The sequence below is a fragment of the Peromyscus maniculatus genome, chromosome 11 (assembly GCF_049852395.1).
Source record: "Peromyscus maniculatus bairdii isolate BWxNUB_F1_BW_parent chromosome 11, HU_Pman_BW_mat_3.1, whole genome shotgun sequence".
NCBI classification, from domain to species: domain Eukaryota; kingdom Metazoa; phylum Chordata; class Mammalia; order Rodentia; family Cricetidae; genus Peromyscus; species Peromyscus maniculatus.
Window position 1 is genome coordinate 92,031,241 of NC_134862.1, and position 26,538 is coordinate 92,057,778.

The following is a 26,538-nucleotide window of genomic DNA, read 5'->3' on the forward strand; positions in this document are numbered from 1 at the left end:
GGCGGCAAATGGGTTTGGGCGGCTCCTCGGCGGGTGGCGGTGGTGGCCTTAGCGGTTCCTCCTGGCCCTGTTAATGTCAGGGCCGAGCCCGGGGAGGATGGCGCCCTAGAGCCCGGCCTTGCTGGGGTAGGGGCGGGAGGGGGCCGGGCCGGGGACCGGCCATGTCGGAGGTGACCCGGAGTCTGCTGCAGCGCTGGGGCGCCAGTCTTAGGAGAGGCGCCGACTTCGACTCTTGGGGCCAGCTGGTGGAGGCGATAGACGAGTATCAGATGTGAGTGACTAACCGCGGGAGCGGGCCGGGCAGGTCGCCGTCCCTTGTCTCTGCCCGGGTCTCGCATCCCCGTGTCCCGCAGCGCAGGCTTCTTGGGGTGGGGTCCCCCCGCAAACACCAGGGCTGAGATCCCATGGGCCCTGATCCGGCTGCTTGGGGACCACCCGTCCGCCCTCCGGGCAAGCTCTCGCACCTCCCCTCTTCTGCACAGGGCCGTGTCCATTCAACAGGTAGCTGGGGCCCCAACTGGCTCTCTCCTTAGTTCCCTTCGACCTTCTCACTGGGCCCTGGGCTCTGCAGGCAGTCTCCTTTCCTTCCCGCCGCCTCTCCCAGGTTGCCACCCCTCCAGGAAAAAAAAAAAAAATCTGTCTTTGAAAATCCCCAGGGAATACTTGTGTGCTCTCCGCCCACGTTCCGGGGATGAGTGGCCATGTTCTGCGTGTGTGTGTGTGTCTTCCACTCTCCACGTGTAGGAGAGGAGGGATGTGCTAGCGCGCGGGAGTGGAGGCTGCCCCCGGGGATGATAAGGGAATAGTTCGGCCAAGAGAAGGATCCCTACTCGCGCTCCTTCTCCACCCCTCTGTCTGGTGAGCAGTGTTTTCACAATTCCAACTCGATTTCGTTTTCGATTTCTGGGACTGTTATTTGCTAGGCTGTTGAGTCCCACCCACCCTCTCGCTTGGCTGCTTTGGGTGGAGTCCGCGCAGGATGTGAATAGAGGGGAGCAAAATGTGAATTAATAGACCAGGCACAGGAGCAGCCACGCCCTCCTTGGGTCCCTCCCCCTTTTCCTGTGTACAATGTATAGCCTCAGGGTACATGTGAGGACTGGTTTCCTTCATCCACCCAAGTCTCATTATCTCTTTCTGGTGCCTTCCACTTTAGAGACTTAAAAACAGCAACAACAACAAAACTGTATAAACATCTTGCTTAGTTTCTTGGACTTACTACTAAAAGAAACTGCCCATTAAATGCTATTGTTTGCAAACAGTTACTATTAAGTCTCGGTTTTAAAATTTGCGGTTTCTCGAATTGTGAAACCATCCCCATCTCTCTTTCTGGAAAGAATACAGGAGTGGTACTTGGAAAATCGAAACTTCTATCCTCTCCCTACAATAGCTACTTGTTTTGGGCTAGTCCATGAGATAATTTGGATATATAGGTGTTCTCTGCCCGTCTTAATGGACAGAATGGTCTATAGATTAAAAAACCCAGTGCTCTGGGTGTTTTGCTATGTTGGACAACTACTAACATACATTTTGGACTCCCATGTGATTTCATTTGTTTTTATAACTGCCCACTAGGGACAGAATTCTTTTTCACAAAATTAGAAAACTGGAGTCACAACATGATACCTTTGAAATCTGGGATTTTTTTTCTAACTTCAATCCCTTTCTGCTGATATTAGAATTAATAATAAAGTGCTTTGTTTGATAAAACACTGATAGAGTAATTCTGTAAATAACCTGGACAAATTTCAAGATTCCTTGCATTGTTGCTGAATGTGCTCTTCTCTACCTTGATGAGGTAGCCCGTGAGGGTCTGTGTATATCACACCCTCTAGTAATGAAAGTGGCACACCCTGAAATACCAAGCTGCCTCTCTCTTGTGATGCAGTGGACTAGCAGCTGTTGGTACCGGACAGGAACCCTCCCAATGGAAAGTGAAGAATACCATGTCTAATTGAAATTACAAAGGAAAATTGAATATGCAGGCTGCTTGGTGGGAATGAGAGTAACAGGCACATGCAAATCCTTTGTTGAGTCTCCACACTGACCACTGTACTGGAGAGCTGCAGAGTACTCTTCCAGTTATTATAAAACTGCACTGTCAGATGTCAATAGAAATGCAGTGATTGGGCTAAACTTTGTAACGTTCAGGCTACACATAAATGAGGCCAAGATTTTACATCTTTCTAATCTACCAGCAATAGATACAAGTTGCCTTTTCTCATTTTTTTGGAACACACTCTTTGGGAGGAAAGACTGAAGCCAAGGAGGCCAGTTGGGGACCGTGATAATGATGTGAACAATTACTTAGTCACTGGCCGGATATCAAGAATGAAGGGAGAGGTCTAGGATAATTGGGTTTATTAATTGGGCAGCCATACTGTCTTCATAGCCATACAATATATGGAGGCAGGTTTATGGGGGAATATGGGTGGTGTAGTGTATGTACTTTCCCTTTAAGAATACTGTATTTTTACGCTTATGTGTATGAGTGTTTTGCCTGATGTAGTTTTGCGCACCACATGTGTGCCTGGTGCCTATATGTGGAGGACAAAGAAAACTAGCAGGGTTCAGTTCTCGCCTGCCTTCTACCATGTCTATCCCAGGGTCTGACTCAGATCATCAGATGCGGCAGCTTCACTTCCTGAACCATCTCACCTGCCTGTTCACAGTATTTTTTTCTTAAATCTGCAGAGTATCAGCCAGGAACTGGGGGAGAGAAAACCTGGTTCTTTGCTGCAGATGGTTGAGATGCACTAATTTCTGTCTACAGTGATAAGGTTCCAGTTAGTCGCTTCTGTGCTTAGAGTGTGTTTAAGACACTTCCTGAGAGCAGTCCTGCCTTAACTTGCAGGCACCTTTGTAGGATAAGATGGGTCTCTAGAGAACTTGTGAAGATTTATTTGCCTTTTTGTGAGTTGTGTGCACTTGTGTGTACAGTGGACAGTCTCTATCACTCCACTTTCCTTCTGAGGTCTCTCCCTGAATATTCTCTGCCAGGCTGGAAGCTATCCAGCCTCAGTGATCCCCTTGTCCCTGTGTCCCTGCTTTTTCGGTGCTGCGTTTACAGGTGTGCTGGGATGCCTGGCTAGTTATGTGAGTGCCAGGGTTCGAACTCCAGTTGTCAGGATTGTGTGGCAAGTGCTCTTGACTGTGGAACCATCTCTCCAGCCCCTAGAGAAGAGTGTTGGACTATTTTTTCACCATTACTCATCACCAACTCTTTCAGTTGTCCATCTGATTATCCAGAGCATGTAGCTTTTCCTTTAGTGTACAGAATCAGGCCTCACCTTTAGGACTCTATTCACATGAAATTTGGGTTTATATATTTAAAAGATTAAAGTGTTTTGCTTAGGCTTTTAAAACATTTTTTAAAAAGTTTTTGTTGTTTGTTTGTTTTAAATCCCAGCACTTGAGAGACAGAGGCAGGCAAGTTAGAGGTTAGCATTTTCTACGCAGCCAGTTCCAGGCCAGCCAGGGAAGGCTAAATAGTGAGACCCGACTCAAAACAAAACAACAACAACAAAAACTTTTGAGATACAACTTATACACCATAAAACTGATACATGCTTTACATGTACCAGCTTGTGCAGCTGTCACCACACTGAATTTAGGACATTCTCATCTCCTCCAAAGGTCCCGTGTGCTCATTTGCATTCCCACCACGTCTTGACCCCTGACAACCACTCGTCTATGTCTTGTCTTCATAATGTTGTCTTTTCTGGACATTTCGTGTAATAATCACGTAGTCCAGTTTTGCAATGGCTTATTTTGTATAATCTTTAAGATTCATTTATCACATCACATTTTTTGTTAGTGAACAAAAATATTATGCTGTTTAGGTGTACCACATTTTGTGTGTCCACTCAACTAGTTAGTGAACATTCAAGTTTTAATTATTATCAGCAATGCTGCCCTATATTTGCATGCAATTTTTCAAAATTAAATTTTATTTTTAATTATGGGGGGGCCGGGGTTGTGTGCACACGTGTGCAGGTGTCTAAAGTTGGGAGACCAGAAGTTTGGGTCTCTTGGAGTTGGAGTTACAGGCACTTGTGAGATGCCTGACGTGGGTGTTGGAAACTGAGCTTAGATCCTCTGCAAGAGCAGTGTGCGCTCTGGACCACTGAGCCATGTCTCCAGCCCAGGTAATTGCTTCTGTGAACATGCATTTTCATTCCTTTTGAGTAGATGGATACCAATGAGAGGAATTGCTGGATCTTATGTTAAACGTTTGAATTTTAAAGGAGATCTGTGGAGTTACTGTCCAGAGTAGGGATATCACTTCATATTTCTGCTAGCAATGGGAGGGTTTTTTTCCCATGTAGCTAGAACTTGTTACTGTCTGTCTAATTACATCCCTTCTAGAGGGTGTGTATCATAGCTCACTGTGGTTTTAATTTACATTTCATTAATGACTAATGGTGTTGAATGTCTTTTCATGTTTATTTTCCCCTCTATAAGTCTTTGTGTACCTTCCAAATCTTTTGCCTCTTTTTAAAAATTGAATTATCTTGCATGTACAAAGTTGTGAGTTGCTATGTCTTGGGAATTGAACCTAGCTCCTCTGCAAGAACAATTGAACACAGCTCCTCTGTGTTCTTAACTGCTGAGCTGTTTTTCCAGCCCCAGTGAAAAATATGTCATTGAATGGGCATACCACATTTTATTTATTCACTCATTAGTCAATGAACATTTTAGTTGGTCCCACTTTTCAGTTGTTATGAATAATGCATGTGTGTGTGCAAGTATTTCATGCACATAGATATTTTGAGGTTTTTTTTGGATGTATACCTAGTATAAAATTTCTGGGTCTTATAGTAAGTCTGTGGTTAATTACTTGACAAACTACCTGACTTTTCCATATGATTGGTACCATTTTCAATTTTTTTTATCAGGTGTATGAGGGTCCTGCTTTTTGTCCATCATCTTTAACACCTGTGATTCTCTCCCTTTGTTTTATTTTTTAAATCATAGCCATCTCTGGCTGTGAAGGAGTAGCTTGTCATTGGTATGCCTTTTCTTTTCTTTTTTTTTTTTTTGTTTTGTTTTTTTGTTTTGTTTTGTTTTGTTTTCAAGACAGGGTTTCTCTGTGTAGTTTTGGTGCCTTTCCTGGAACTCACTCTGTAGACCAGGCTGGCCTTGAACTCACAGAGATCCACCTGCCTCTGCCTCCCAAGTGCTGGGATTAAAGGTGTGCGCCACCACCGCCCGGCTGGTATGCCTTTTCTTAGGACTAATGATACGGATCTTTCTGTGTTCTTACTGGCCACTTTTACATCTCTCAAGACCTGCCCCGGCCCCGCGCCGCGGGCCCCCCCCCCCCCCCCCGTGTCTGTGTGTGTGTGTGTGTTTGTCTGTGTCTGTGTGTGTGTGTGTGTCTGTGTCTGTGTGTGTCTGTCTGTCTGTGTGTGTGTGTCTGTCTGTCTCTGTGTCTGTCTCTGTGTCTGTCTGTGTTTTAAGTGTTGGTCCTTCTTGCTTTGCTCTTTGACATACAGATTTGATCCTTACTGTTGAGCTTGGGGTAGAAACTCTCAGATGGCCTGCTATTTGCATGCACGTGTATACCTTGTGTGTGGAGGTCAGAGGACAACTTGGGGAAGTTGATTTCCTTTTTCTACCATGTGGGCCCTGGGATCAAATTTGGGTCATCAGGCTTGGAGGCAGAAAATGAGTCTTCTCACCAGCCCCTAGCTGCCATTTTTACAATATGAAAATTGGGTAATCATTGATTTCCGTTTATGAGTGGTGGGATTTTTTTCCCCAAAACACAAGTACCTTCAAACACAGATTTTGATAGAGTATTTGCACTTTGTCATGGATTTAATTTGGATTTGGACTAATCAGCAAATTAATAGTAGATTGATAAAGCCTCTCTAGGCAGTAGAGCTGTTGGAGCTGAGTGGTAGAGTCTAGGTTGAATCTGGATAACTGCCTTCTGGCTAGTTACAGAAGAGTCCGTTCATTCCAGCAGGGCTGGATTCGACACCTTTGGAGACCCTCCCCAGCCCTGGCATTCTGCGTTTACTGTCTTAGGTCAGATTCTGCCCAGTGAAATGGTGTGAAAAGTATTGTAGCATATTTAGCGTTTGCTTCTAAGTGTAAGGGAGACTGACATTATTACAACTAATCATTGTGCTTCACTTTTTTTTTAAAGTTTTTAAAAGATTGACCTGTATCATCTTGATGCTGTTGAGATAGCTTACTGGTCTTCAGTTCTAAACAATGTTTTCTTCTTACAGATTAGCAAGACACCTACAGAAGGAGGCCCAAGCGCAACACAATAATTCTGAATTCACAGAAGAGCAAAAGGTACCATAAACAATCTCTGGTGCAACCGATTAGGGTTCTACACACACTCGCGCACACTCATAAACACATTCCCCCCTCTCTCTGTTATGCTTAAATTTGAAAAAAATAATGATGTTTTGCCTGACAGTAAGTGGTCGTTTGGAGGGACCTGCCATTTATTTACTCAGCCATTCTCACTTTGAGTAAGGTGGGGAAACCCAAACTGTATTACAGTCACCTGGGCAAACAAGGCTGAGTAATCACATCCCACCTCACACTTAATTCCTTCTCTCAAAATAAGCCAGTAAGTACCGCAAAACCCCCAAACTAACCAAAACCAAGGAACAACAAAAAGTGTAAGACTGAAAAGAAAATAATGCAAATTAAGAATTTGGCCTGTTAGCCAAGCAGTAATGGTGTGCACCATAAATCCCAGCACTCGGGGGACGGAGGCAGGTGGATCTCTGAGTTTGAGGCCAGCCTGGTCTACAGAGCGAGATTCAGGACAGCCGGGGCGATACAGAGAAACCCTGTCTCATCAAAGGGGGGTGGGGAGGGGTGGGGTGGTCTGCAAATCTATCAGACGACGTTGCAGAAAGTTTCCATGGTGTTCCTTCTCCTTGAATTAGATTTTGTGTGTGTGTCAGATTGATTCCCCATTAGAGATATTTGGGGAAAAAGGAACACTCATTCCTGAAGATGGGGAAAAGGAAGAAAATAAGTCCTGGATTTTCCTAACTCAGGGTAGCTATAGTACTAAGTTAATTTTTAATCTTGTGACTAGTAAAGAAAAGGTTAGTGCCCACCCCACCCCAAGTCTCTTAAGGCAGGGCTGTGTGGAAACTCTGGTGACTTCATTCATTCATACTCATTTTTTTGCACAAGGGGAGTAAGTGATTTGGGGGGAAGAATTTGTTAAGCCCGAGCAGATTTACTTTAGTCCACGGGCTTCCGTTAACTCTTAGTTATAGGTGTTTGGGACAGAAAACTCCACCATGATTAGTAGCATTCTTGCCCAAGTTAGTATACGCACATCTAAAACATATTTAAGAATCACTTTAGCTGATTTGTTGTTGGTTTGGTTTGGTTTGGTTTTTCAGTATTTTAAAATTTCACGTTGCTACAACTTTAAAGATTATTTTTCCTTTCTTCCTTAATAATGGCTAATATCCACAGAAGACTAGATTTTAGCCCTGGAAAATACCACAGAGGAGAGATGAGTTGTCTGCTTGAGGAAGAGGACAAAAGCTGTATTCTCCCTTTTCTCTAGGATTTGAGAAATTTGCCTTGTAACCAGTTGGCATTCCTGGATTGAAACAATTTAGGGGGCTGGAGAGATGGCTTAGAAGTTAAGAGCACCTACTGCTCTTCCAGAGGTCCTGAGTTCAATTCCCAGCAACCACATGGTGACTCACAACCATCTGTAATGAGATCTGGTTACCTCTTCTGGCCTGCAGGGATACGTGTAGACAGAACACTGTATACATAATAAATAAATAAATCTTAAAAAAAAAATCCTTTAAAAAAAAAAAGAAAGAACTTAGGATGTCTAAATTCTGACAACAGAATTTTAGTATCTAGGTGCATGAACTAATAGTTAATAAAGTTAAAAACATGAAAAGAAAAATGAAAATCTAGGGCATTAAAACATCTCAGTGACCTCATATTTTGCTCAGTGATTTCTGAGTTACTTAATTTTTGTCTCTCAACATCTGTTGCTAAAGAACAGGTCCTGTGACCTCAAATATAAAGTGATTTGATTTGCTGAAAATGTTCTAAGATCATAAAAAAGAAAATAATAAATGGGCCGGTCATGATTGTGCTAAAGGGAAGCTATTGCAACTTTTTCGCAGTTTTCTTTAACCTGAGACCAAACCCTCTGAGTATTTGATAATGCTGTGCATCCTTTAGTTTATGGCTCTTCCTGCAGCCAGGCACCAGCCTCCTTCTTTCCTACATAAGCTGCTTACAGACACCCCATATCTTGTACTCTGAAAGACTGGGAGGTAGGCTGACCTGGAGTAGCCACAGAGCTCAGCTCTGGTTCCAGGCCCAAATGTCCTTATGAGATGAGGGATTAGAGTCCTGCAGGACCCTAAAAGATACCCTGTCCCCAAATCTCTTATTATCTAGGAGGTCTCACTTTGTTTCCTGGCCGCTAGATTTCTGAGACAATTGTTACTTAGAATACTTGCCAGCGAGCCAAGACAGGAGTTGGACCTTGCCTGTGTCTTGCCCCATATTTTCATGTGCTGCACGTTTAATTTTCTTTAAAAATTCAGGTGAAAAATGTACAGTTGTCCATAACAGACTTTATTGGATTGTCACCTAGGGAAGTAGTTATCAGAGGCTTTGAGTCATTCATAATAATGATCTTCCACATGTGTCCTGGAGAGCATTGGTTCTGAAAAATTAATAAATATTTTGAACAGAAAGTGTGTAACTTCTCAGGGCTTCAGAGTGCTTACGTAATGTTGAATATTTTAAAGAAGTTGAGTGTAAAGTCTTTTAAAATTTTCTTGGGTTTGGAAATCTCCTGTCGGTCTTGTGTTCATAAGAACATACTATGGGGAATTATGGTTGGATCTGCAGAATCAATTAAATGCTGTGCATCGCCCATAAACTACAGGAAAATACTCAATTGTATTTTCTTAAGAAAAAAGAAAAATGGTGGATTTTTACCTTATTTGGAGCAAGATTAATTTGTTTTCTATTTTAAATTCTTATATTTAAATGCTTTTACTGTTTTATAATTTTATAGTCAAATATCTTGTGTTTTCAGTGTTTTGATCACAGTGGCAAAGTTTAGAATTGTATCTGCTGTTAAATTATTGCCACAGCTGCAATGATAGCGTCCCTCTTCTTTTTTCAATACTGAGGTTGGATGTCATTCCCTAAAATAGTTATGAATAATGCCTATTGATATTTTGCTATAGTGCAGTGTATTTCTGTATGAAAGGCTCTTGGTTTACAAGAAGAAAAGTTTATATTTAAGAGTTTATTAGTGAACTCCTTGTTGCTAAACTACATTTTAATCTTAGGTGTTAAGTGTATGAAATTAAATAGATTTTGTAATAAAGAAAAAAAGAAGTAGACCCTATCATTTTTAAATATTTAGTATATTGCTATATCTCAGTGTGAATAGAATTATTTCTAAAAAATTAGAAGACATTTTATTTTGTGTTTGGGTGTTTTGTCTGTGTGTGTGTCTGTGCACCACTTGCATGTGTGGTACCCACAAAAGCCAGAAGAGTGGGTTGGATCTCTGCAGTTGGAGTTCCAGATGGTTATGAGCTGCCAAGTCATCGATGGGCCTTGAATCTTGGTCCTCTGCAAGAGCAGCCAGTACTGTTTAACTGCTGAGGCATCTCTCCAGCCTTTAGAATTAAAATACACACACACACACACACACACACACACACACACACACACACACACACATATACACATATACATATATATGTGTAAGAAGCTGTATCTAAATATAGAAGTTTATTTTTCAAACCTTTCACTTTGTTCTCGGGACTTGAGGCAGGTGAACTGTGTGTCACCCTCCTAAACTCTTTAGTTTTAGAAATCCTCCTTAGGGTTTGGTCCTTAGCATGTCTCGCTGTATTTCGGTAAGGCTTGTGTAGCTCCCTCTGTTGGAGTTTGTAGACTCTTATGCCCATGCTTTATACTTTGTGATTCTGTGTCTTATCACATAGGACACAATCTTATTGAAAGCAGGAACTATGCCTAGTCATTATTGTCCTTTGTATATCTTTTTATATAGAACATAGCTGACAATAGAATTCCTCACTGTTTATTATTGATACTGATTTTGTTTAGTATTATATATGTATTTAATTAGGTTGGGTTTGCTTCAGTCAGAATTTGATTATGATAGTGTACTAATAACTTGAGAAATTTTAAATCTTTTGGTAAAGAAATAAGAAAGCTTATAAGGAACTATGGCATTGAGCATTTTTCATTGGCATTTTTTTTGGAATACTTGAGTTTATTAATTAATTTATATATTTATTTTTGTGACAGGTCTCTCTATGTAGCCCTGTCTGTCCTGGAACTCTATGGAGACCAGGCTGGCCTTGAACTCACAGAGATCCACCTGCCTCTGATTACCTGAGTGCTGGGATTAAAGGCGTGTGCAACTGTGCCCAGCTATTTAAATTTAACTGAAACATACAAAAAACATTAAAATTGTACATATTAATGGGCAATGCTATTCATTATTTATTTATTTATTGTTGAGACAGGTTCTCACTATGTAGTCCTGGCTGTCCTGAAACTTGGTATGTGCACCAGGTTGATCATGAACTCACAGAGATCACCTGCCTCTGCCTCTCAAGTGCTGGGATTAAAGAAGGTCATGGATGGGCCAGCATGCCCTATAAGATTTTTTTTGATACATGTATCTATTGTGTGACATTTAAATCAAATAACTTGCATGCTCAAACATTTATTATCTTTGTAGTAAAAACATTCAAATTCCTTTTTTTTTATAAGTCAGGAGCATGTGTAGCCTAGAGTAGCTTAGAATTTGCTGGGTAGCTAAGGATGACCTTGAATTTTTGATCAGGCCACCACCTGAGTGCTGTGATCATGCCCCTGTGCCTGGTTTTAGCCCCTGTCATGCTGCAGATTGAGCCCAGGACTTTGTGCGTGTCAGGACAAGCACTCTACCAACCAAACCATATCCCCAGCCTCTAAGTCTCCTCTACAGTGTTGTCTGTCATACATTGTCCCCCACTGTGTGACAGACAGCAGAGCCTCTTGCTCCTGTCTTACTGGGCCTTAGCTCTCCTTCGTCAGCTTCTCCCTATCCTCCCTTCCCTAAGTTCTCCCCAGCCTGTAGTTGCCGGGCTGTTCTCCACTCGGAAAGCTTGGCTTGTTAATGCTCCAGGAGAGCGAGTGTGGGATCCCCGCCTTTCTCTTCCTGACTTACTTTGCTTAGCTTGATCCCTAGTTCCAGTGATGGCATTTCTTGTCCCACTGTATGGACGAGCACATTTTCTTCATTCGTGTGTCAGTCAGTGGGGATTTAGGGGTCTTTGCGATTTGTGGCAACTGAATAGGACTGCAGAAAGCAAGAGATGCAACTCGCTCCTGAACACACTGATTTCATGTCCTTTGGCTGTCCACCAAGGGACGGCACTGCTGGGCTGTGTGGTAGTTCTACTTTTAAGTTTTTAATGATTTTTTTTGCATTTTACTTATATGTATATGGGTGTAAATATATGTATGTGCATGTGTGTGAATGTACGAGCATACACAGGGATGTCAGGACAACTCGTACGTTCTGGGGATTGAACTCGAGTCATCAGACCTAGTAACAAGGACTTGCTGAGCTATCTTGCCAGCCCTCTTTTTAATCTTTTGGGAGATTCCATATTGGTTTCCATTATTCACTTACTAATTACCCTTTAAACCAAAACTGTCACCAAAGTGACCTTGCTTTAGAATTGGTTGTGGGACATTAGTGTAAGAGAGTACACACTCACCTCTCTCGTCTCAGGCCTTTGCATCCTGCTTTTTTTCTCTTGAGTCTGCCAGATGCTGCAGGGAAATAAGATTTAACTTGTTTTAAAAAATTAAAAAATTTACCTGATTTTGTTTATCTCCCTACAGAAAACCATAGGCAAAATTGCCACATGCTTAGAATTGCGAAGCGCAGCGTTACAGGTAAGTAGAGGTATTCTTAACTTCCTAACGTGATTGTTCTGCTGACGTAGTAGACAGTCATGCCTAAAGCTGTATCGTCGCCGGAGAGTTTTATAGTTAAGGGAATTCATCAGTAACATGCATACTTACATGATTTAGTTTATATTTTGTAAACTATAGAAATCAAGCTATAACTTTTTTTTTTTTTTTTTTTTTTTTTTTTTTTTTGTATTACATTTAGCCTGAATGTTTTGGGAATGCAAAACAAACAAAACCCAGTTTGGAACTTTTCATTTTCTACCTTGAAAATGAAATAGATTTTGAATAATTTTGTATGTTTGGTTTTTACCACTTAAGAGACATAGGGTATGGTGAAATCTTTGTAGCAAAAAGATATAATGTGCATATTTTAAATTTAGTCCACACAGTCCCAAGAAGAATTTAAACTGGAGGACCTGAAGAAGCTAGAACCAAGTAAGTTTTATATTCTGGTATCCTTATGATCTCTTTTAGGAAAATAATTCATTGTAGCTGTTAACACTATGTGGCATAGGTGGAGGTTTTTTCCGACTATCTAATTATGCAGCATCTTTTTAGTCCTTCTTAAATTCCTGCAATATTTGAAGTAGTTATAATTTGGTGTAAATATCTATTGGCCTCTGTTTTGGTGACTTTAATAAGACTAGACAAACATTTACCGCAGACGCTAAGGAAGATATAAACTATAGTCAGTGGTGCCATTCAGTTTACATGGCATGAAAACTATAGCCCCCTGTGAACCATGCCATAAAATACTTCCTTATTGTATCTATTTTTTTCTCTTCCTCTAAAACTTTTTGAAGTAAATAATTTCTTCAAACATTTTGGTGGTTAAGATGCTGCCTGAAAGGCCACTAGCACTGTTTTCTTTCTGCTTTGCTGGTTTGGGTGAATGTTCTCTTTCTTGAAATGTCTGCAGTATGGGCAGAGGTGAATATGACTGAGTAAACCTTACCCAATACCAGTGAGGAAGGATTGCATGACTTACCATGCTTTTGTAAACAGGGGAGAACAGCTTTCAGATCCAGCTGTTAAGGTGGATTCTCAGTAGGGAATCATAAAACCATAGCATCGTAGACTAGAAGGAATCATGGCTGTGTGGTCCCATTCTCTCACTTTATAGTGGAAGAAGGAGATGAAATGCTCAGCCCTGTTTCACTGTAGCCCTTAGTAGCTGGCAGGGCTTGAATCAGGAAAACAGGTTCATATTAGTGCAATACTTGGGGTGTCTCCACACCTTGGGTGAAAGGTGAAAGAAAGAACTGAAAAGAGTACTCATGTCAGCTTCACACGCTGCTAATTCCCAGCTCACAGCAAGTCTGAGAGAGGCAAGTGGAAGTGACTGAGGAAGTGGAAATAAATGTCTCGTAATGGAAGACCAGGGCAGAAAGAGGTTTGCAGGGTCTGTGCTTAGCAGGATCAGGTTTCTTTTGTTTAGTTTGGGTTGGTAGAGAGGCGCAACAAGACCCAGGAACACAGATCTGCTGCGATTCTGGTGGCTTTTCCACGATTGTTAGATGGTCATATGTCATCTCTTCAGAGCAAGATCCTTCTCATATGGCAAGAATTATGATAAACTGTGTCATTTTAATAGTTTTGGCACTTTATGTGATGCAGACCATAACCTTTTTGTTACAAGAACTGTGATTTTATATTTCTAAGTAGTTCTTACCTGTTCTCAGTGAATATAGGAATACCACCAATCAAATAATGTAAACATTTTTAATTTTTTCTGACCACACTTTCTAATTCATAGAACTTATATGGTTTCTTTAAAAAGCATTAACAAATACTTTATATGTTTTTATTGGTAGCTTCATTTAATGTTATTTAGATTCCATAAAATTCACTAATTTAAAGTGTATAGTTATTACTTTTTGTTGTCTTGACCGTACACCATTGCCACATTCAATTTTAGGATATTTTCATCACCCTAAAAAGAAACCCTGTATCCACTAGCATCACTCATTTTCCCCTAATTCTGACCCTCTCCAATTACCAGCTCTAGGCAAACACTAATTTAATTTGTCTATAAATTTGCCTATTCTGAACATTTTACACAAATGGAATCATACGTAGTCTTCCATGACTGGCTGTCTATAAGGTATTTTGTAAAAAGCCCATGATGGCTTTAATGAAAAGATTCTGACTCTGATGCTGGTGTTCTCAGTGGTGGAACACATTCCGGCGTGTGTGAGGCATCCCCAGGACCACGAGGAAACACACAAAGGAATGCAGCAAGGGCCGGGCTATAGTCACGAAGCCTGGTGTCTGCTGCTAAGAAGTCCTTGTTTCTCTTCCTTCCTTCCTTCCTTCCTTCCTTCCTTCCTTCCTTCCTTCCTTCCTTCCTTCCTTCTTTCTTTCTTTCTTTCTTTCTTTCTTTCTTTTTTTCTCTCTCTCTCTCTCTTTCTTTCTTTCTTTCTTTTTTTCTTAAATGATAAAAGAAGTAGGATTTTGGCTTCTTATAATTGCCATTTTCAGTTAGGATTTTTGGTTTTTGTTTGCTTCAAACAGAATTAAAGAATCCTACAGAAGGCTGGGGCAGGGTCTTATAGGAACAGGCCCTGGTGTAGTTCTCTAGCTGCAGGAGGAGCAAAGGGAAGAAGGGGCAGAGTGGGAAGGGAGTCTATGCTGGGTGGGCTAGCCAGAAAGATTGTCAACTGTTTAGCAGTAGGCATCTATTATCTTTCTCCAACAGCCTCTGTAATTCCTTCCAGTGCCGCAAAGAGCTGTTATTGGTTGCCCTTTTAAAGAGTATCAGCTGTATGACTTGGCATTCAGAGAAATTCTCTCAGCTGCCTTTTGCTAATGATAACTCTCACACTTGTCTAAGACCTTATGTTTGCAAATATCAAGAATGGGTTTGGGATACATCAGTCCTAAATGTCCTAGTTTTCTAGTTCAAACTTGTGAGAAACTATTGATTCATGCCTTAGTGGGATAGTACACTAAGATCTTTAGTGGTTGTCTGTTCCTGTAGCTAGAGTTTTCCTGCCTTGCCCACAGTCAGGACAAATCTTTGTCACCCGCCAGTCCCACAGCCGCTCAGACCCAAACAAGTAAACACAGAGACTTATATTGCTTACAAACTGTATGGCCGTGGCAGGCTTTTTGCTAACTGTTCTTATAGCTTAAATTAACCCATTTCCATAAATCTATACCTTGCCACGTGGCTGGTGGCTTACTGGCGTCTTCACATGCTGCTGGTCATGGCGGCGGCTGCAGTGTCTCTCTGCCTCAGCCTTCCGCTTCCCAGAATTCTCCTCTCTCCTTGTCCCACCTACTTCCTGCCTGGCCACTGGCCAATCAGTGTTTTATTTATTGACCAATCAGAGCAATTTGACATACAGACCGTCCCACAGCATGTTCCTCTTGCTTGCTTTTTTTTTTTTAAGGCTTTATTATATTTTGAATTTATATAATTCTTTTCATTTGAACTTTTTCCTTCTTAATACTTTAAAAAGTTGTTTACTTCGGTCTGTCGATATCTATCATCTCTCTGTCATCCATTCATCTATCTATCTATCTGTCTATCTGTCTATCTGTCTATCCATCTATCCATCCATCCATCCATCATCCATCCATCCATCCATCTATCTATCTATCTATCTATCTATCTATCTATCTATCTATCTATCTATCTACCTAATAGAGTACTCAGCACCTGGGTAGACATCAGAGGATAACCTGCAGGACAGCTTGTAAGAATTGGTTCTTACAGGTCCCAGGGATTGAACTCAGGTCCTTGGGCATAGCAGCAAGCACCTTTACCCACTGAGCTATCTGCTGGCCTCTTCTCAATCCTTTTAGGTGATTTTAACTTTCTATTGCTTTTGGGAGGAGCATAGCTATGTATACTGTAACTCAGTAGGACATACTCTGTAATTTTTTAGTTTACAAAAGTTGGACAATTAGGAGTTATTTCTATCAGAAATAGTTTCTGCAACTTAGTGTTTAACTACATTTTAGATGAAATAGTCTTAGTCAAGCTCTCCATTGATGATGCGGAAAATGAATGGCGTAGCTTTCAGTATGCTGGACTCAGGTGATTCACTTTGCTAATGTATTCTTTCCTTCAAAGTTTGTAAATCTCTTCAAAGTCCCGTATGAGGTTCTTGATAATCTTGTGATTGTAGTAATTCTAGTAATTTTTATGTTACTCCTCAGAACACACTGCTTACTCCAACCTATCTCCCCTCACCGTCCATAAGGTTCCTGTCCATTAACCCATCCTTCAGAAACCCATCCTTCGGAGCATCACAGAAACCCACCTTTCCTGACAGCTTCCTGTGCTCTCCTTTGGACCCACTACCTCCTCTCCGTTCTGCGGTGTTTTTATAGCCTGTCAGAGTCTGCCCCATATTAGTCTCATTTCTGTTTATTCTGTTCTTCAGAGCAGTTAAGTTTGACTTTCCTATGCATAGTCTATGCAATGCTTTGTTTATAGTATAAAGTCAGCAAATTGTGCTGTATTCAATAGATTTAAATGTCTTGAGAGGAAGCATTTTTCCATAGTTTAAAAAATAACCTTCAGGCCGGGTGGTGGTGGCGCACGCCTTTAATCCCAGCACTCGGGAGGCAGAGCCAGGCGGATCTCTGTGAGTTCGAGGCCAGCCTGGGTTACCAAGTAAGTTCCAGGAAAGGTGCAAAGCTACACAGAGAAACCCTGTCTCGAAAAATCAAAAAAATAAAAAAATAAAAAAAAATAACCTTCAGAATGAAAGTTTTTTTTTTTTTTTCATTTTTGCCTACCAGCTGGAAAAACTACAAACTCTGCATCTCCATGTCTGATGTCGAAAAACTCTTCAAATCTCCCACTCCTTTCAGATTTGTTGACTGCAACTCACTTCTTTCTTTTGGGCTAGTTCCACTCCCGGTTAGTAGCTTTCCTCAGTAGGTATTTCATGACTCTGGCATCTCTAATATCTTGGGAGTCTCCAAGGCAATCCAGGCTTCTCCTTCACAGCTTCACGCAATGGCCTCTTTAGGTCTTCATTCAGGGATGCCCCTGACACATGCCTGGCCTCAGCAGCTTTCCTTAGTCATGAGGCAAATTCCATAGTCTGTTTCTTCTGTCCTTAACTCTAAATCCAGAAACACATGGCTGAAACTGCCAAGTTCTGTTGCTTGCTGGGGCTGGAACATGGCTCCCTTGTTCAATCACATCTTCACCAGCTTTCTATTTTTGATTATTACCTTCACTGCCTAAGCTTAGCTGTCCTAAAACTGAATCTCTAGACCAGGCTGGCCTCAGACTCATAAATCCACCAGCCACTACCTTCCCAGTGATGGGATCAAAGGCGTGTACCACCACATCACCACACTAGGCTCTAAACTTTCCTTTAATTCCTTTTCAGAAGTTGGAAACTTAGCTGGGTGAGATCTTGCCCGGAGGTCACTTTTCCCTCTCTTCCATTTCTTAATCTATGTATCTCCTTGAACACAACACTTCATTCCTTTTCTCCTCAAATTTTACATTTTCTTGATCCTTTTCAATATAAATCTTCATTATAGTTACCACCAATAACCACACAACAGAGTCTATATTAGGCTGTTTTGAGATTCCCTCTACCAAGGAAATTAATCCAAAACTCTTCACGTTAGCCTCAGACAGACTCTTCTGACAAAGCCAAAACGCAGCCATTTTCTTCACCAAATATCACAAGAATGATCTCTGGGCAACATACTAAAATTCTTCTCCGAAACCTCTTCACTGAACCCCCAACAGTTCAAATAACTCCTAGCACCTCTGTCTTCCAGGGGCCATAAGCAGTGCTTAAAGCATTCCACTGCTTTCATAACCCAAAGTATCAAAGTCTTAAGTCCTCCAAACACAAACATGGTCAGGCCTGTCACAGCAATACCTCAGTCCCTTGTAGCGCCCGCGCTACTACCCGTTCACCATGTCCGAGTGAGGGGCTGAGGATTAAAACAGAGACAAGACAGCAGGTCATTCGTCTCAGCAGAATGCCCTTTATTGAAGGAGGGAAGAGGCCTTAAATACAGGCTTACAGCACACTGGGAGAACCCTGGAGGGCAGAAGTTAACTACAGATGTTTTACATACTTGCATCCTAGCTGTTTACACCAATATGCAGGATACACAAACAAGGAACCTCCGGTAAGCTGTGTAGGAGGAAGGAAACCGGCAGGGAATTAGCATAAGGAGGACATCTTATCAAGGTCAGCAAGCAAGGCAGCAGCTACCTAAGGAACATGGGTCAGGGCCCAACAATCCTTGGTACCAACTTCTGTCTTAGTTAGGTTTTTGTTGCGATAGAGTCACTGTGACCACGGCAACTCTTAAATGAAGACATTTAACTGGCATGGCTTGCTTATAGTTCAGAGTACAGTTATCGTCATAGTGGGGAGCACAGCAGTGTGCAGGCAGACACGGTGCTGGAGGAGGAGCTGCTGAGAGTCCTACATCTTGCAAGCAACAGGAAGTTGACTGTCACACTGAGGGAAGCTTGAGCAGAAGAGGCTTCAAAGCCCGCCCCTACAATGACACACTTCCTCCAACAAGGCCACACCCACTCCAACAAAGCCACAGCTCCTAATGGTGCCACTCTCTATGGAGTCCATTTTCTTTCAAACCACCACATATAGTTACACATACCTGTCATCATTCCACTCTGAAGGTAGAGGCAGGAGGATTCGGAATTCAAGTCTAGCCTCAACTATGTAGTGAGTTTCAGGCCAGCCCGGACTACATTAGACCCTATGTCCTCTCATTTTCCTAAGGGAAAATATTCTTTATAATTAATGTATCTTTCAACTTCTTTCACATATTTTAAGGGTTGGCTATTTCTCCTTTTATTATTATAAAATATGGTTTCTGTGTCTTATCTAGTATTAATGACAGATGTTATCATCTCTTAGTGTTCACCACAATACTATGTGAATGATTGATTGCTATTTACTGAGTTAACTGTCTACTGTAATCATAAAGTTTGGAAGGGATTGAAAAGGCAGAACTATCTGTGAGACAAGAAACACTTGGATTCTAGTCAGTCACAACAGAAAACTGGCAAATATTAATTCCCACATAACAGTGCAGGTTTCTACTTACTCTCTTTTTAAGCATTCATGCCTAAAAACCAAGAAAAAAGAAAAAGAAAAACATTTATAAAGTACAGACACTTGAAGCTGAGTGTGACTGTGTTCAACACTTTAGAACTTCCCCTGCATTCTCACGTGTTTTCTGTCATTTTAGTCCCCCCAGTAGTCTGTGAAGGAAGTGGCATTCCCCTTTTAGGATTGGGAAAACTGAGTAATATACATTACTTTAGCATAGTTATATGCATTTGTCATTGGAATTGTAGGGCTGACATTTTATTTAAACCTGCTTTGGTCTTCTGATACTTTTCTCACTTGACAACTTTCTATTATCTGAAGAAGTCAAACCCAAACTGGATTTGGTGAGACATTCCTGTTCAAGAGGCTGAGGTGAGAGGATTGCCATAACTTACATAGTGAATTCTAGGCCCAGTTGGGATATAGAGTGAAACTCTGTCTCAAAAAAAGGCAAGCCCCCACAAGAGCCCTACTTCCTTCTCCAATACTGGAAAGTTCCACGTCTGGAGTGGCTGTGGGTGATGCCTCTATCCTGGGTCACAGCTCCTGTGTCTTCTGACAACTTAGTTTTGAACATTGACCCTGTGGACTCCAGCTACTCCACTGTCTCTCTGTTCATTTACACAGCTTTCTGTGTGTCCGTCCTAACAGTAGCCACATTTGTACGTTAGCTTGTCTACTTGCTGGCATCCGTGATCTGCTTTTCTTGTGTTTGTTCCACGGTCCCAGTGGGAGTTTTGGATAAGTGTGTACCTCAAACCTCCCACAGCCAGTACAGGTGTTTGAAGACTTCCGTTGTGGAGAAGCTCTACTGTGTGTAGATCTGCAGGATGTTAATATATGTAATAGAATTTTATCCGAAGAGGGGCATCAGAAGAATAAGCTTTCAGCTGCACACCCTTCCAGTTGGATGCTGTTGAGGGACATCTTCTCAAAAGACAGTAAAGCAGGATGTGTTGTTCTTCCACTTCCTCTGCGATGCCGTTGTTCAACTTCTCACATCTCTGTGTTATCTGGTCTCTTGGTTGGCATGTCTCTTGTCTGTTTTTCTTGAGTTTGGCTTAAGAACCATTTAGTTCTTGGTCATCATAGTGTATCCTAAGAGTCGAAAACATTGTGGTCACTACGTACACAGTTACTGAGACAAAGGGAGATGGTGGAAGGGTGAAGGCAAGAGCTAAAGAGAGAGAGAGTACAAACCAGAGAGAACTGTGGCTGAGCACACAACAAGAGACTGGATATAAAATTGGCAGTCATTGGAACATGACATGCAGTCAACCTGTGCCCTCTGGATACCCTCTTTGGAGGCTGTTTGCTGTGTACCAATATGCTCTGCCTCTTCCAGCTCTAACCTATAGGACTTCAAGTTAAAGGCTGAGTGTATGGAGCACTAAGTTACAGGAGCCTTTTGTGTGGTTGCCCATTTCATGCTGTGGATTCACTTTCATGTAATTTGCAGCTTGTTACAGGATCCATAAGGCTGGAAGTGAAGCACTCAGTTATATACTTAGAGTACTCGGGCAGACACAGCAGCATCACAGAGTATCTCTCTCTAAGCTTACATGCCCAAAGGGAGCTGTGGCAGTAACCACAGCCGGGACACAGGTACCGTGTCGTCTGGAGACTTCTCTTGAGGATACGCTGTACTGTGTCCAGATCTATTAGTATATAGACATGAGCAGTAAATTTCATCATAAAAGGAGTATGAGGTGCGTAACTGCTAACACAAAGCATATCAGTTTAGTGACATCCAGGAGAAAACCCAATACAGAATAAGATATGCTCCTGGATCTCTCTAATTGTCACCCTTAATGTCAGCCCTTCAGTACAGGGAGGACCCTGTGTCTCACCCAGGACCTTGTACACAGTAGGAAAAGTTTTGGGGGCCTAATTTTCTCAGACCTTCTACAGGCAAGTAACAGTGGCCCTGGAATGATCCTCTGGAAATTTAAAAATATATGTAAATCTGCATGGTAAAATTTACTAAAAATTAGCTCTTTGAGCTATAATTTCTTTTTTATAAAATAATTCATGTTTCTTTGTCTTTTGTTGCAGTCCTGAAGAATATTCTTACATATAATAAAGAATTCCCATTTGATGTTCAGCCTATTCCATTAAGGTAAATGAGTATTCATATTCATCTTCTCTTACTGTCTTCTTTATACCTGTTTTACAGATACATCTGTTGTCTGTTGTTTTACCCACTTTGGTATCTTTGATATGGTTGATATCAACATTGATAACAATATTTCAACCTCTTAACAATACTCACATCCTGTGGAACAGCTGTGAGGCTTTGTTGGTATATTAAATATTCTAGCTCAGTGTTTAGTTTCTCTCTCTCTCTTCCATGCAGACGGATTTTAGCACCTGGTGAAGAAGAGAATTTGGAGTTTGAAGAAGATGAAGAAGGTGGTGCTGGGGCAGGACCTCCTGACTCGTTCTCTGCTAGAGTTCCTGGTGGGCATCCTTACACAGCACATGCGCTGCTTTATCCAGCAGGACCTTGGAACTTGTGGTGGTGTTTGCTAGTGGAGAGGAAAACCTCTCCTGAGCCCTTGCCAGCTGTAAGCAGAGTTCCATGGCTGGGCCTCTGTCAGTGGATAAACAGGGTGAAAGGATCCTCTGTTAGTGGTCCTCAGAACACATGCTCAGAGATTCACTGAGACTCACGGCTATAAGGTACTGCAGGAGAACACAGGAGCAAAGTTAGCCAAAGGAAGAGGCACATGGACCAAACCAGAGGACAGTGAATGCAGATTCCAAAGCCCTTGCCCTGTGCTTCCAGCCACAAGGGCAGTATTTAATTCCTACTGTAACAAATTGTGGCAGCATTGTGAAAGGTGAAATGACTACTTAGAGATTCAGCACACATGGCTGCTATTGGTAACTGATCAGAGTCATTTTCTACCTACTATAGACCAAAATTATAGGTTTCAGAAGGAAAGAGTGTCAGCACAAGCCATACTGTTCACACAAACAAGTGCAGCGGACCTCTGGCAAACACAGCTGAAGCGCTCGCTTGTGGGCTACACAGTGAATTGCTCAATCCCCATATTAAAGAAAGAACCTCAAGGCACATTTTCCTTTTCTTTAAATTCATTTATCAGATTATCAGTGGGCTTCACCTGGGGCAGTTCAGGTGTTGTAAGATGAAGAGAGCAGATGGAAATCTTCATCAGATCCAAGATCCCAAATGCCAGCCACAGGCCAAGCTCTGTCCTGGCCTGCAGTATCAGCCTGTCTCTGTCTTACATAATCAGTCTTTAACCAAATTGTGGTTGGGAGAAGTAGGCCCAGGTGGGCAGACCCTTATCATTTCCATCATCTAAGGGGAATGAAGGGTATAGAGTGAGCCTTTTCTGTTTGTGGAAGAGCTTGGGTGAGGCTCTTCCCTCCCTGTGAATATAAACAGCTTTAGGGAAATTACACATAGTAGCCGTTACTGCTGACAGCCCTTCTTGGGCACAAGACATCATTTCTGGTCTGTTTTGCTTCTGAAAACACATGCTCGTTTTTTTGTTTTGTTTTGTTTTAATTTTATTAGATTTATTCATTTTTTTAAAATGTCATGTGTGAGTGTTTTGCCTACATGTATGTGTGTATGTGCACCACATGCATGCCTGGTGCCTGTACTACCACTGGCCACTACCACTATTAAGTACAATTTTCTATAGGCTTTTTTAAAAGCACAGACTGAAGAAAGGGACTGAGAAATTTGACTGTGTTAGCATGAAGTTTCTCCTAGAAGACACCATTACAGAGCAGAGTCATCTGAACAGCCTGAGCTGTGGTCTGTGTGTTGGACGGCAGCAGCGCAGGCTGTCTCAGGGAGAACGATTAGAGAGGTGTGTGGGGTGTGGACGCAGATGGGGCCCTAGCATGCTGGTTTGTTTCCTTCATGCTCTGGTGCTGCCGACATAGGTGTGTCCGTATGGTGACATTCAGCAAGCTGCATTTCAAATTTAGGCATTCAAAATGTATAGTTTATGTTTTAGTGCAATGTTTTTTTAAAAGAAAACCACTATTAAGCTCTTTATAAGACATACAACCAGAGCTTTTTCTAATGTGTTAGAGATCTCCTACAACTTAATAAGGAAAGAACATTTCAACGGAAATGTCGGCAAAATAAAGGAGAAAAACCAAGTGCATGATCTAATAGAAAGCTGTGACTCCCTGTTAGCTGTCAGAGACCATACAAGTGATGGCTAGGTCAATGCCTCACCACACCTAAATTGATTCAAGTTTCATCTGAGAAACAAAGTGCCTGAGGATTTCAACAGCACTAACGTGGCTGCACTGTTGGCAGGGACAGAACTGGAACATCCACTGTAGGAGCTGATGTTGTAATTAGCACAGACCATGTGTCTTAATAATTCCTGTTTGAGAGAAGTTTGTACCAGAATATGTTCACCAGTGTGTATATAGTAGTATTAAAAAAAAAATTAAAAATTGATCAACTCAGCTGTCCATGAACAGAAGATAGTGCATTAATTTCATCATTTATCTAATAAATTTTATATAGTTGCATGAACCTTTTTGCAGAAGAACACAACTAAATGTAAGTACTCCCATCTCTTTCCTAAGATTTCCAAGGTGTGTCTTACCCTTCTGAAGTTTGTCTGAGTTCAGTGAGACGCACTCATCTGTAGGTGCTGCCTGTACCTGTAACCAGACAGTCAGAGGCCATGCAGACAGTCTTGGGAATTTTTGTGTGTGTGTTCAGAATTACTCCTGTCCCATTGAGTTTCGTGAATGAACACTGCAGTGAGGCCATCTGCCACTCTTCATTTTCTGTGTTGTCTTGGTATTTAAACTAGGGAGTAAGGATAGGAGCTAGGTGTGGTATTTTGTGCCTATCATCTAGCACATGGGGACTGAGCTTGGAGGGTTGCCTTGAGTGTGAGGTCAGGCTGGGCTATAGGATGAGACCTGTCCCCCAAATCAAACACCAAACCCACAAAAAAAGTTAACACATTTTAAAACTATTGTTTTTAATAGCATTATTATAATATTCATATAAAATTTACCTACTGTTTGGTGATTCTTGATTTATAGAGAATCTATCTAGAATTTATAAGTTTTTGATTTATAAAGTGGTGACATCCGTGACCACCTTCCAGTTTACAACATTTCCATTGCCCTCTACCCCCAGTTTCCTCAACACCTGTTCACTGTCAATCAGATGTTCATTTTGGAAGGTACTGAATCATGATCTCCAGATTCTTCATTATTGAAAGTAGGATAGTACATTGCTGAACAGAAAGGAAAGATACCAGCCGAAAATCCTACCTAAGTATTGTGTTCTGTATGTGGTTTAACTTACTGCACACACACTGAATTAAAATTGACCATTTTCTTGAGGGTTTGGGATGCTGCTCTCTTGGGTGGGTTTTAGTTTTGTTTTATTTTGTGTTTTTCGAGGGGGGTTGTGTGTAGTATATGCGTGCCTGTTGCGTGCCCCTAAGTTGTGGGTACATGTGTCCATGCACACAGATTTGCAGGCCAGAGCAGACTGTGGCATGTACTCAGCTGCAGCAGCCTCTGCTTTATGCCTGGAGGCAGGCTCTGAACCGGACTCTCAGCATCTGGGATTGGGCCTCCTCTGCCCTCCTCCCCCTGTGCAGTCATGTGCAGCTGTTTTCACAGGTGCTGGGTGTTCAAGGTCAGCTTGCAGAGAAAGCACACTGACCCACTGAGCCAGGTGTCCAGCCTTTAGCTTTACAAATGTAATTGGTGAATGGAAATGTTTCAGACACTCAAATCACTCTTACAGTTTGATGTTGCCATTCCCTCTAGTACTGACTTCTAAGAAAATATTATGCAGAATAGGATGAGGAATAGAGTAGGAAATTAGGCTTTAATAATCTAATAATTGAATCTATGAATACTAAGCTATAAATTAGTAGTAACTGAAGGATTTTCTGGTCTACTCTCAAACTTCTTAAGCTTCAGGATAACAAAATACTTAAAAATTTTTCTGTCCTTTTTCTACAAGGTCATATTGAGATATGAGGTACATCTTTACAAGTGCACTGAATGTATCTATTCTGTGGACATGCTATATTATTGATTTCATGGTAGCTTAGAATTGGGCTTCCTTGAGTAACATGAATTTTTAACATGCTTGCCTTAATAATTCTGCTTTTATGGTGTCTGTGGAGTATGGAGTGCAGGTTTATCTTGGATGTAATTAAATATATAGTCACAGAGAATAACACCAAGCTAGGTGTGGTGACACTTGCCTATAATCTCCATTCTCAGGAACCTACGGACATCCTAAAAAACAAAAAAGGAATGATACAGTGTTTGAGAGTGCTAGGAAGCAAACTGCACTGCCTGCCTGGTTGCTAAGTTACAGGAAGCCTGTGTCTCTTCACTCTGGAATTGTCGCTGGCCTAAGTTTTCTTGTGGTTTCTCTGTTGCCAGGCACTTTATTGCCCCGGTTGCCGTCCGAACCAGGGATGACGTTACTCACTATCAGAATTGAGAGAATCGGTCTGAAAGATGCGGGGCAGTGCATCGATCCCTACATTACAGTCAGCGTGAAGGGTGAGGAGCTCTGGGGCTGGTTTCTCTTCTGCAGATGTCATACTGCCTTCCACTTGGAACAGTTGTTCTTAGAGCGGTGGCTCCCATGTCTGAAGCAGCTCATTGTAATTCGTTCTATAATGATGGAAGTCCCTGGAATTGGTCTTTACTCCTTCAGAGAACGCTTCTGATAGATTTAATAAACAGTGTTAATGTATAGCTTAGACTCACTTTTACTTTTGAGCTTGTCTTTGTTTCTTTTTATATTTCATACTCCAGACCCATCTAGGGAGCTGTCTAGCCATGCCCAGTCCCCTTAGCAGCAGAGACAGTGTCCAGGACACAGAATTAGCCTCCCCTTCCACAGGGATGTAGTTGAACAGCCCTCTGTTTCCTACGGCAGGTCTCTGTCAGGTGGGTGCTGCAGTGGAGGGTGGAAGTAAAGGCCGGGAAGAGGGTCTGTCCAGACATCTAGACTCTGGGAGCCCTTGCAGGACAGGAAAGAAAGTTGTCAGAGTTAGAAAGTGTGAAGAGTGGCCACACGGTTCAAGTGTTTTGTTTCTGCCGTACCTAGTATACAGGACTTTCTTTTCAATGCATTTAGTCTTAAAAGTAATTTTTAGGTGTCAGGCATGATGAAGCATGCCTGTGATCCCAGTTTCTAGGTAGCTGAGGCAGGAGACTCACTTGAGCCCAACTTTGGGGAACACACAACAAGATACTATTTAAAAAAATTAATAAGAACAGTTATTATTGAATCAGTAAGGATAAAGTCATCATTATCTAGAAATAAATCCACAGTTAATGCAATTGGTTACCATTAAGCTGCAGTTTGAAGCTAACCAAAGAACCAGATGTGGGCTCAAAGAAAATGGAGGCAACTTGCATCGTTTGTAGAAATAAACTCACACCCATAGGTTCATTAGTAACAATTAAGCTA

At 41.7% G+C, this 26,538-nt stretch overlaps 1 protein-coding gene across 1 annotated transcript in view; it reads left to right on the plus strand.

The window, feature by feature from the left end:
• Positions 1–136: 136 nt before the first annotated feature.
• The window catches only part of Aida (axin interactor, dorsalization associated), a 33,580-nt gene continuing 7,178 nt past the window's right edge, over positions 137–26,538 (plus strand). The window contains exons 1-7 of the mRNA XM_042258768.2: positions 137–271; positions 6,243–6,312; positions 11,920–11,973; positions 12,372–12,426; positions 21,123–21,186; positions 21,424–21,527; positions 25,497–25,619. Of these exons, the coding sequence (XP_042114702.1) occupies positions 162–271; positions 6,243–6,312; positions 11,920–11,973; positions 12,372–12,426; positions 21,123–21,186; positions 21,424–21,527; positions 25,497–25,619 (580 nt within the window). The 5' untranslated portion in view covers positions 137–161. The remainder of the gene's footprint in view (positions 272–6,242; positions 6,313–11,919; positions 11,974–12,371; positions 12,427–21,122; positions 21,187–21,423; positions 21,528–25,496; positions 25,620–26,538) is intronic.